Source organism: Triticum aestivum, chromosome 4D, assembly GCF_018294505.1.
Source record: "Triticum aestivum cultivar Chinese Spring chromosome 4D, IWGSC CS RefSeq v2.1, whole genome shotgun sequence".
NCBI classification, from domain to species: domain Eukaryota; kingdom Viridiplantae; phylum Streptophyta; class Magnoliopsida; order Poales; family Poaceae; genus Triticum; species Triticum aestivum.
In genome coordinates this window covers 308,988,322-309,000,561 of record NC_057805.1, presented here as the reverse complement: position 1 = coordinate 309,000,561, position 12,240 = coordinate 308,988,322, and the positions used below count along the sequence as shown (strand labels likewise).

Below are 12,240 nucleotides of genomic sequence, written 5' to 3'. Positions count from 1 at the left end.
CCGTTCATCGGCTTCATCGTTCGAGCAGACTGCACACAGCTTCATCGGCCGGAGGCACGTGCTGTCCGCGTCGCAAGGCAAAACCAGATCATCAGATTGGATAACGTCTTTCCTCTGTTTTTCCCTTTTCTTGCTGTGTGCTTCCATTAAGCAGCACCAAACTGATCATGTTTTAAAAATTAAAGCCGTTGCAGCTACCGGTTATTTTCCTCCAACGGCCTCCCCTACCGCATCCATCCACACACACACAGGCCGGCCCACGCACAACCACCAGGTCCTCTCCTCGCCGCTCCCCTAATTCGAAGCGCCGGGCGCTCTCTCCTCCGCGCTCCCTGATCAAGCCGAGTCGCCTCGAGCCCTCGACGCCGACGGGTTCCAGGCTCGATTGGGGTTGAGTTCTCAGTGATGGCGGCTGCGTCCAGGAAGGAGGAGGAGAGGAACGAGCGGATCGTGAGGGGCCTCCTCAAGCTGCCGCCCAACCGCAGATGCATCAACTGCAACGCCATCGTAAGGGCTTCTTATTTCTACTCCAGTCGCGCGCGCTCGCGTGATCCGCGGTTTGGTTCTGGTTTGCATCGCTTGCTGATGCTCCCGATCTTGTCTGGTGTTTACTGACGGCCCTGTTTTTGTGTGGTGTCGTCTGATGCAGGGGCCGCAGTACGTCTGCACGAGCTTCTGGACATTCATCTGCATCTCCTGCAGCGGCATCCAGTGAGTGTTTATCGATTCCGTCCCCGGGTGATCTATCGTTTCTTCAACTTTGGGGAATTGGAAAGCCTAGCCAGCGCGATCCAGCGATCAATTTTACTTCTACTGTTGAACCGTGTGTCAGTTTACTGCTTGGGAGGTTCTACTGATGGTGACATATTATGGCCAATTATTGGCACGCTCTATACAACTTATCCATTGTGTGTGAATGTTCCAATTCTAGTCATTCTAGTCTTGTATATGCTAATAGTCTGCTGACCTCTGTTATTCTAACACACTGGAACCATCTATGCACTTGTAGCCGTGAGTTCACGCACCGAGTAAAATCGGTGTCTATGTCCAAGTTCACCGTGCAAGAGGTTGAGGCCCTTCAAAAGGGTGGGAACCAGGTAAAGTCATCCATCCAGTTGGTTGCTTGTTTGTTGGTTGGTGTCTGGGAATTCCCTTTTGGTTCATATCCTAACACTTAAACTGAATGATACAGCGAGCCAGAGAATTATTGTTGAAGGATTTCGATACCCAGCAAATGAGGGTACCTGATAGCAGGTACATAACTTCATCAACTCATTTCCGTGTATACATTCTTTGGTTTGTTATTTAGCGGGATATGGTACATGATGTGACTATTTTGTTTTGTCACAGTAACACTGAAAGCCTTAGAGAATTCATAAATGCTGTTTATGTGGAGAGAAGATATGCTGGTGTAAGTTTGTCCGAAAGGCCTCCAAGAGATATACAGGTACAATTAGTTAAATTCTCGACATCAGCTGTTTGACTACTTGAAACCTATCTTCGTCAGTCTGGAACTTTACCTGTGATAAGCTTTAGCACAACCGCTGCAGTATACATAGATGTTAGTGAATACTCATTCAGGTGGCTTAAAGTGCATCTATCGTTTCTCCTTTAAAGGACTGATTTCTTCCAGTTGACTTTCCTACATATATGCTGCAATGATGGTTTTTATTTTCCTACAATATCTGAGAACATTGCGTCTTGCTGAACTATACTCTATTCCATCTATACAGATTCAGAAATCCCATGAAGAGGAACATAGAAGGGCTAGTTCCTATCATTCATTTTCTCAGAGCCCACCTAATGACTACCAATATGAAGAAAGGCACAATCGCAAGCAACCTGCAATGCTAAGTAGGAAACCTAGTTCAGACCGAGGGCATGATGGGAAGATGCCTGGATTTTCTTATCGTTCACATAGCCTGCAAGAGAGAATGTCCGAGGACCAATTTGCAAATGAGAGTCGTGGACCGACAACTTCTGACTGCTCAGGGTCAAGCATGAGTGGTACCTTTGGAACAGCACCCAAATCACCTGATTTCTTCGATGATGGGTGTTTAAGCCCTCCTGTCCAACAAAATCAATCAAATATGCTGAGTTGTAATGGCATCACGCAATCCCAGGTGATTGATTTTGAAATTTATCCTCTTTCCTTTCTTGCTGCATCTCATAAAATCGCTTAACAAATTTAATTATTTTTCTGCAGAGAACTGCATCAACAGGGAACATAGATTCCACATCGCTTAAGTCAGGCAACTCAAGCTTAGCTGATTTGTTTTTTGATTTTGAGAATGTTCACCGAACTCAGCAATCCAACAATTCTGCAGCTCCAAGTTTTGTAGCCTTTTCTGCTGCTGTAAATGGCACAAAGGAGGATCTCTACAGTCAGCCAAATTTGCAGCAACAACCTGTAACTGGCTATCCATCTGTAGATTTATTTGCAAATATGCCTCATACAGCTTCATCTGCTGATAAAATACCACTGGAAGCTCATCCATCTGTAGATTTGTTTGCAAATATGCCTCATACAGCTTCATCTGCTGATAAAATGCCACTGGAAGCTCCATCAATGGGCAATGCTGGGTGGGCTACATTTGACACGCCCCCAAAGGATAAACAGCCTGGAGTCACTGGTCCCTCTCCTGTAGCTGACGTAGGTAATCATAAACAGATTCTGGGTCGTGATTTGTTTTCGTTCGAAACAAGTGATAGACCAACATTGTTCCCGACTTCCAAGCACGAAGTTTCAATCAGCAATCAGTCTGGTGCTACATCTCTTGATACAAGTTGCTCTCAGGTAAGGAATATTTGCGTTGCTCTAGGAGTTCTCTATGTTTCTATTTGTTCATGGCAACAGGTGCATGCAAATAATATAGGGTAATTAACTTTGTGAATGGTACTTAAGCTTTTACAATTTTGTGACATGTGTGAACTCAAAAGGAATGATTGTACTATGAGTTCCAGTGTTCTACTGTGGAATTAGCCTTGCCATGCTTTACATCTTAAGAAAGTTAATATTTTGAATTTGCTCAATGTTGGAGCATTTATGATGGCACTTGCACTAAAAATCTGCCAGGAGATCTATCACTAATGACTTCTAACTTGTAAAAACCTAAAGAGTAAAGAGGCAAATAATTATCAGGCGAGGTATTATGTAATTGTACTGTTGCATCTCTTTTAATGTGTGCAGTTAATTTGCACTTTCAGAAAAGGGTGGTTTACTGTTTGGTTACTGGGTTTTTTTTTGTCTTCATTGTGCTCCAAATTATGTAAAAGCTATTATTGTTAATTTGCTAGCCTTGGATTTTTAATTGTTTGTGATGTCACTGCTGGTAGCAGCAGTTCCCAACAAACTGAAAGATATCTCATTCATGACTTTAAAATTGTTGGAGTGTAATAGAACCAATGGATAGGATAAGTTCTCAGGTTGGGAATCATGAAATATAATAATAAAGTTACTTCTGGATGTTATGGTGCCATTCTTCTATTGATTATGTGTTTTAACTGCCTTTCCAGAGCTTCAAGTCATTTCCTCCTTGTTGTGTATTTGCAGTTATGGCATTCATTTGATGATGCAACTGGGATCATCTCTAATGATCACTCTGGTGCTGAGCCACTAAGTAATGAGCTCACAAATGTAGTCAATGTTACCAACAATCCTTTTAGTTGCCCTATTAGTTCAAAGGTAGCCTTTTTCCCTGTTAAATTTTGCATGTGGTTCATAAATAACACAGCATCATAACTGTTATTCTCTGTAGAAATCTCATGGTGATGATTGCCATAATGTGTTCATGGATGAATTAGCTCTAAGTGCATCATTTGCTCCTTTCCTAGAGCCATCTCCAATATCTGATGTTCCTTCGGTATGGCTTCTCTATTTCATAAACCATTTAAGAATATTTTTCTTCTTCTATACCATTGCTCTCTGATGTGATTTGATCATGTACAGGGAAAACCCTTTGCTGATCAGATTGTGCTAAATCCATTTGATCTCCCCTTTGGTACTGATTCAGAGGCTACTAATCTGGTATTCCATTTCTTCTTTGCCTTATCTGTACTTCATGCTACCAGAAGGCTTAAAGAAGTGAACATAATGTTGTCGATTTTCTATGATCCCTGCTTTCTAAGTAGTTGATGATGCTTCATTTTGTGGTTAATGCCTTTTGACAAACAGATTTACCTAAACTATTGGGTCTTTGTAACTGGTTGAAAAAATTTAAACTGAAAATGGTCCAATAAAGCATGCCACTGCATGTGCATGTCTATTCGAAAAGTTGTATGATAAAATATACCTAGAGGTAGAAAGAATTGTAAGTATTCATGTGGGATATGATTGTCTTTTAAATCAAGTAGAATCCAATTAAATAAAAAGATTTGTGGATGGTCAAGCCTCTCCTATAGCAGGGACAAGCCAGTGCCCTATGGCCAGTTTTCGGATCTTTATCTTACCCAAATAACCTGTCATACATAAATTTGTTACGGCTATTCCTTCATTTTTTTTAACAAATTAAAATAATCTAGATTACTATTATACTACATGAGTAGATTTTTTTTTAAAAGAAGCTGAATCCTTTCTGGGAAATCAGCCAAATTTCCTATCTTTGGAATTGGATCCGCATCACCACTCGTGGCACCACCAATCACCACCTCAACCAGTCCGAGTGCACCAAGTTTACTTAGTGGTTCTTGGCCGTGGATCGATGGTTGGGATGTGGCGAGGTTGCGGTGGTGCCACAGCCATGGGCATGAAGTAGGATGACATTGGTAACAAGAATATTTGAATTTGAACATGGTTTGGTCTTCAAAAGATGGCATGTGTTTGTAAAATTAAATTGCATTCCTTGAAGATTTGAGACCACTTTACTTGTGATTTTGTACTAAGAACTAGAAACTATGTCTATGCATTGAGTATGAACTGTCTTTTGTGCATGATATTATAGAAAATATATTTATCTTTGCTTACAGTTCTAGTCCTTGTCATTGCCAGCTTCCTGGTGCTTGCCAGCAATTTTCTGAATTACACTTCATTTGCAGTTCATGGACATGAGCACGCTGCAAGCTGCTTTGCCTAATTTACCAATTTCTTTTCTTGATGGCTTGCCTGAATCATGGTTCTCCAACAATACTTCTACCTATGTTCCGTCTGGATCACATGGTGAGCTTTACTGGTAGAATCTTTATATGGTTTGCCTAATTTACTGCGTACGTGAAGTTCATCTGACTGTAACAACTAATTCAGGTGGACTAACATGTCTTGTCGAGCAGGCCCCGAACTCTCCGTTGAGGTAATATGCTCTGCCTTGGCATAGTCGGCCTTACCAACTGTTTGTTCGGTTTGCTACCGCATTGGGGTTGTTCGGTTTGCTGCCAATTGCCAAGCCAAAAGTAGGCAAGGTTGTTAGTTTCTTATCAAGACAAAAGAGCCAACAAAAATGGCAATGCCAAAGTTCCGGTGGCAGCCTTGCGGTCGCATTGGCTCCAAACTAATTGAAGGCCAAATCTGTAGCCATTTCCAGAACTCTGGCTTGACAAAATTAGGCAGCAAACCAAACAAGCTCTAGCGTCAACTCCATCTTTGTGCTAAAACTAAACCTGTTGTTTCAGGAACATAACATTGAGCACTGTATCTACTGGCAATCCTTTTGCATAGAGAAAGGATTCGGCTTGGAAATCTACATGGCTTTGTGCTGCTTGGGACTTGTGTGAAAAGAGCGAGTAGCACCTGTTGACCTGTTCCTTGGGTTCACTGAACTTGTATGTACCAGATACAGATAGGGAGCTCGTGAAGGCCACTCTGCGGAGACTCGGATATCTATGGTTTGGCTGACAGTGCACATTTTGTGCCCCTTGCCTCTTGGAGTTTGGGAACCCTTGCTGGTGGCTGTGACGACGATGGCAGTGGATGACAGGTGGTGATGGGGATGACAGCGGTGATGCTAACGTTAGTAGATGTTGAGCCCAAAGCGTAACGTATCCTGCTATTGCTCGGCAAATTTGACAATTTTGATCTCGGGACGAAATCATTTCACAAAATGAACTGGTTGCGAAACTATTTCACTCCCTTGACCCTTTTGTGTAGCGCCCGCCACGCCGGCGCTACACCCTACTGTGCAACGTCTTACAGATAGGCGCTACACGGCCAGCGTCGCACCCATATGTGCCCAAGTCAGCGTGCAGCGCCTGATAGCTAGGCGCCACACTACACAGTGTAGCGCCTGGCTCCTGGGCATTGCACTAGTGCAGCGCCTAGCTCCTGGGCGTTGCACTAGTGCAGCGCCTGAGAGTTAGGCGCCAAGGGTCAGCCGCGTGAAATAGTTTCACGGACAGTTCATTCTGTGATTTGATTTCGACTATAGGTCAAATTTGTCAAATTTGCCCTATTGCTCCATTCATAGAACGTCATTGGAAAAGTTATTCCTAGACGTGACGTTTGATAGACCAATCTTCCACCATTATATTATATATATACATAACGTTTCTTGGTCGATGCTCTAGAATGCCGCATGATTTGCCATAGGAGGACTCTGTTTCAAAGGTTGTCGTATTTGTCACTTCCAAGGAAGTCTTTTTTGATGCTTACCGGACGAAATTTTAGTTGTCCCACATTTGCTTTTTTCTTTCTTCAGTGTAACATTTGCTTTTGTTTACCCAGGGAGTAGTATTCTAGAACTAGAATGCGTAAAAGGGGTGGTTTAGTGACCCACTTTCTTAGCGCGGAACAAGACATTTGCGTTTGTCTTTTCGGCTTTTCGACTTAGAAGGTCATGACGACTAAGTAGGAGTAATAAGCATCGGAATAGTTACCGTACTTTTTTCTCAAAGAAAAAAACTACCGTACTTTTGTACACTGTCTGTACTACACTATACAGTTTCATCACCAACTGAATCCCACCGCGTAAAACGGAATGGAAGGAGAGAACAAGGCGAAACTACGTAGAATATACTGTACTACAGTAGAAAACACAGAGCACGAGCCGGCGCTGCGGTTTAGAAATTAGAACGATGTCGGCTGCGCGGCTGCGCGGCGCCGCGGCGCATCCTGCTCCCCCACGTTTCGCCTCGCGTGTCCGCCATCCGCCACTGCAGCCCGGCCAGCTGTGCTTCCCAGTCGGCGAAGCCCGCGCGCGGCGCGGGGCGGGACCCGGCGGCGCCCGCGCCCGCGCCACAGCGCAGCTGGATGTCGTAGCCCCGCCTGCGCTCGGGGTCGGAGAGCACCTCGTAGGCCTCTCGCGCCCTCATGAACCGGTCGGCGCCGCCCGGGCACGCGTCCGGGTGCCACCGCCGCGCGGCGCGCCTGTACGCCGCCTTGATCTCCTCCGGCCCCGCCGCCTTCCCCACCGCCAGCACGTCGTACATCGTCGCCCTCTCCGGCGCCGCCGCCAGGGCCGACACCCTCACCCTCGCCCGCCCCTGGCACTTCACGCCATCCGAGAACCCCATGGGCTTGGCGCACAACGTGTTCATCTCTCCAAGCTGTAGCGAACTGAGGTGTTTGATGGACGTGTAAGCTAAGGCTTTGCTTCTTGCACTTCAATGGAGGCTGTGTAAAGCTTTGGCTTGCTGGTTCTATATTTTGCACACGGCGGTGATTATATACTGCCGAGGGAGGGAGGGATACGTGTAACGTGGCGGCGTGGGCTTCTCGAAGACATGGACGAAGTCACGGGCGCGACGCGTGAGGCGTCATGAGCCCGTCGCCCAGGGGAAGCGTCATCTATTCTTGCCCGCTACTCAATTACTACACCACCTCCAATTAATCTTTTTTTTTCAAGTGATAATCTTATCTTACTCCTTAATTATCGTCAAGTTGTTGTCGACTGGTCGATCTCGACTTTAGCTTCCTCTTTTTTTTGAGGGGTGACTTTAGCTTCCTCTTGAGATGTGGACCCGTAGTTCTAGATGGTGGTGGCCCGTCGGAATGTGATCAGATGAAGCCAAGCGTTAGGGAGACACTGACGTCGTTTTTCTGGATTTTGCCAACGTGGAGATCTTACTGGTTGACTCGGCTGTATTTGCTCCAATCACGTAAACGTTGTCTGGCCGGGGATAAAGCTCGATACCACTGCATTGTAAGCCTCCGACCTCCCGCTGCCAGCTGAAATATATTTGTCTCCACCGGTGCATCAACCAGCATCCACAGCGTATCTCCACTAATAAAAACCACGGGTCGCGTGAATTCTAGAAATCCTATCCTATCCGTTCATAGATCCAACGAATGATGTATCACATCAAAACACCATTATTAGAAGAGTTAATTCCATTGTTTACCCTCATGATTTACGTTTGTGACAGAATTGAACCAATTTAAGAAAATCCTTAAATTATACCGCTGTCGAAACTAAATCCGGCAGATCCTTCGGTAGGGTACCCTAACTAAGGGACTTGGCGAAATGGTAGCAAAACAAGGGTCTTTTTTTAGAAAAAGAGGAGGACCCCCGGCCTCTGCATCTGGACGATGCATGCAGCCACTTTATTAATTATTCATATAAGATCTTACAAAGTGATACAACAGTAATAGTAAAGCCACCGTCTAGACAACATCTGTCGCTACTCCTATCCAGTTGATGAAGGGATGCTAATAGTCTGGGCCTAATACCAAACAGACCTCGCAGCCAAACCTAATATCTAATACCTGAGGTCCCAACAGGACGCCTGCCGGGTATGGGGCACCCACCAGTCCGGCGCACTTCTCAACCAGGACGCCTGCCGGCAAAACAAGGGTTTTACCCAGGTTTGGGCTTTTTTCACGACCAGCATCCTGCTCATTGCTTTATTTCGTTGGAATGTATACAAAGTAAAAGTACCCAGAGATTGAGATTGTTCTTCACGACGAGCCCGCCCCTGGCTTATATAGCAATACCATGGGTCTTAGAGTTTACACAAATAGGTCAGCCACGTCGGGGGGAGGGGGGGTAGAATCCTGCACGACTCTGTCTTCTTGTCTTTTATGCGAAGTCCTCCGAAGTCATTGCGTATACCGCCATGGACCGCCCGAAGTGATCAGGACGAAACTGACAAAGGGGTCCTCAGCCCGACCACCATGTCAAGAATCGTCGACATGAGAGGCCCCTTATCCGGGACGCCGTCAGTAGCCCCTAGAACCGGTCTTCAAGTAGGTTGCATCTTGGTCCTTCTAAGCTGCACATGGCCCTCGGTCACTGGTCTTGAGACATGTTCAATGAAATGCCCCCTCCCCCAACAGTGTCTTCAGGTAGCCGAGCTCCATCTCCCGAGCTGCTTCCGAGGTGACGTGAACCACCTCGGATTTGAAATGATGAAAGGAGAGATCCGAGTTGCATGCCAGGAAGGCTTCACGCCTGCTCGTCGCTTGGCGGGACAAGTTCCCGCATAGCATCTCGAAAGTCCTCTTACCTGGCTCTGACAAGCCATGCCAGTCTTATCCATGGGCCCACTTGGCCACGTGTCATACTTGACTTGACGGTAAACATGACGCGCGGGAATGGGTCAAGGGCCCACACATGCCATGCCCCATCGAGGAAGGGTGTGCACCTCGATCTCCACATGAGGGTTAATGCCAACCCCTCGATCTTCGCGCACCATTAACACATAAATCGTGGGAATACAGAGAGATTTGCTGTTTGCATGGGGGTATTAAGTTGTTGCCATTCCAGTTTCCCCACTCCTTATAAAAGGCAGGATGTGATACGAGGGAGAGCTTTACGCTCCCTTTCCCCTCACACCATCTTCTTCTTTGCACCCAGGCTCCATAGTGCCCACATGCCCCATTGCCACCAAGCTCTGTCCTCCACGCACCACAGCGTTCCATCGTGATACGTCTCCAACGTATCTATAATTTATGAAGTATTCATGCCGTTATATTATCATTCTTGGATGTTTTACAATCATTTTATAGCAACTTTATATCATTTTTTGGGACTAACCTATTGACATAGTGCCCAGTGCCAGTTGTTGTTTTTTGCTTGTTTTTTAATCACAGAAAATCAATACCAAACGGAGTCCAAACGCAGCGAAACTTTTTGAAGATTTTTTCTGGACCAGAAGACACCTGGTGGGCCAAAGAAGTACCAAAGGGGAGCTCCGAGGAGAGCACAACCCACCAGGGCGCGCCTGGGGGCCCAGGCGCGCCCAGGTGGGTTGTGCCCACCTCGGTGGTCTCCTTCACCGCCTCTTCGCCCTATAAATTCCGAAATATTCCAAAAACCCTCGGGGTAACCCTAGATCAGAAGTTCCGCCACCGCAAGCCTCTGTAGCCACGAAAAACCAATCTAGACCCCGTTTCGGCACCCTGCCGGAGGGGAATATCATCACCGGTGGCCATCTTCATCATCCCTATGGCCACCATGATGAGGAGGGAGTAGTCCACCCTTGGGGCTGAGGGTTTGTACCAATAGCTATGTGTGTAATCTCTCTCTCTCTCTCTCTCTCGTGTTCTTGAGATGTCACGATTTTGATGTATTGCGGGCTTTGTTAATATAGTTGGTGAAGGAAATATGCCCTAGAGGCAATAATAAAGTATTATTTATTTCCTTATATCATCATAAATGTTTATTATTCATGCTAGAATTGTATTAACCGGAAACATAATACATGTGTGAATACATAGACAAACAGAGTGTCACTAGTATGCCTCTACTTGACTAGCTCGTAAATCAAAGATGGTTATGTTTCCTAACCATAGACATGAGTTGTCATTTGATTAACGGGATCACCTCATTAGGAGAATGACGTGATTGACTTGACCCATTCCGTTAGCTTAGCACCCGATCGTTTAGTATGTTGCTATTGCTTTCTTCATGACTTATACATGTTCCTATGACTATGAGATTATGCAACTCCCGTTTACCGGAGGAACACTTTGTGTGCTACCAAACGTCACAACGTAAATGGGTGATTATAAAGGTGCTCTACAGGTGTCTCCAAAGGTACTTGTTGGGTTGGCGTATTTCGAGATTAGGATTTGTCACTCCAATTGTCGGAGAGGTATCTCTGGGCCCACTCGGTAATGCACATCACTATAAGCCTTGCAAGCATTGTGACTAATGAGTTAGTTGCGGGATGATGTGTTACGGAACGAGTAAAGAGACTTGCCGGTAACGAGATTGAACTAGGTATCGAGATACCGACGATCAAATCTCGGGCAAGTAACATACCGGTGACAAAGGGAACAACGTATGTTGTTATGCGGTCTGACCGATAAAGATCTTCGTAGAATATGTGGGAGACAATATGGAATCCAGGTCCCGCTATTGGTTATTGACCGGAGACGTGTCTCGGTCATGTCTACATAGTTCTCGAACCCGTAGGGTCCGCACGCTTAACGTTACGATGACAGTTTTATTGAGTTTTGATGTACCGAAGGAGTTCGGAGTCCCGGATGAGATCGGGGACATGACGAGGAGTCTCGAAATGGCCGAGACGTAAAGATCGATATATTGGACGACTATATTCGGACTTCAGAAAGGTTCCGAGTGATTCGGGTATTTTTCGGAGTACCGGAGAGTTACGGGAATACGTATTGGGCCTTATTGGGCCATACGGGAAAGAAGAAAAAGGGCCTCAAGGGTGCCCGCACCCCTCCCCTTGGTCTGGTCCGAATTGGACTAGGGAAGGGGGGCCCCCCTTCCTTCCTTCTCTTTTCCCTTCCTCTTTTCCTATTCCATATGGGAGGTGGAATCCTACTAGGACTAGGGAGTCCTAGTAGGACTCCACACTTGGTGCGCCCCCTCCTAGGGCCGGCCTCCTCCTCCCTTGCTCCTTTATATACGGGGGCAGGGGGGCACCCCAGAGACACAACAATTGATCCTTGAGATCTCTTAGCCGTGTGCGGTGCCCCCCTCCACCATATTACACTTCGATAATACCGTTGCGGAGCTTAGGCGAAGCCCTGCGTCGGTGGAACATCATCATCGTCACCACGCCGTCGTGCTGACGAAACTCTCCCTCAACACTCGGCTGGATCGGAGTTCGAGGGACGTCATCGAGCTGAACGTGTGTAGAACTCGGAGGTGCCGTACGTTCGGTACTTGATCGGTCGGATCATGAAGACGTACGACTACATCAACCGCGTTGTGATAACGCTTCCGCTGTCGGTCTACGAGGGTACGTGGACAACACTCCCGTCTCGTTGCTATGCATCACCATGATCTTGCGTGTGCGTAGGAATTTTTTTGGAAATTACTACGTTCCCCAACAGTGGCATCCGAGCCTGGTTTTATGCGTTGATGCTATGCACGAGTAGAACACAAGTGAGTTGTGGGC

At 46.3% G+C, this 12,240-nt stretch overlaps 1 protein-coding gene across 1 annotated transcript; it reads left to right on the top strand.

The window, feature by feature from the left end:
- Positions 1–204: 204 nt before the first annotated feature.
- Positions 205–6,524, top strand: LOC123097607 (probable ADP-ribosylation factor GTPase-activating protein AGD14). The gene is made up of 13 exons (XM_044519389.1): positions 205–507; positions 650–711; positions 1,010–1,097; positions 1,193–1,254; positions 1,351–1,447; positions 1,734–2,123; positions 2,207–2,797; positions 3,554–3,685; positions 3,759–3,863; positions 3,950–4,027; positions 5,035–5,155; positions 5,240–5,285; positions 5,605–6,524. The coding sequence occupies exons 1-13, from the start codon at positions 406–408 to the stop codon at positions 5,648–5,650; spliced, it is 1,920 nt and encodes a 639-aa protein (XP_044375324.1). The 5' UTR covers positions 205–405; the 3' UTR covers positions 5,651–6,524.
- Positions 6,525–12,240: the final 5,716 nt, after the last annotated feature.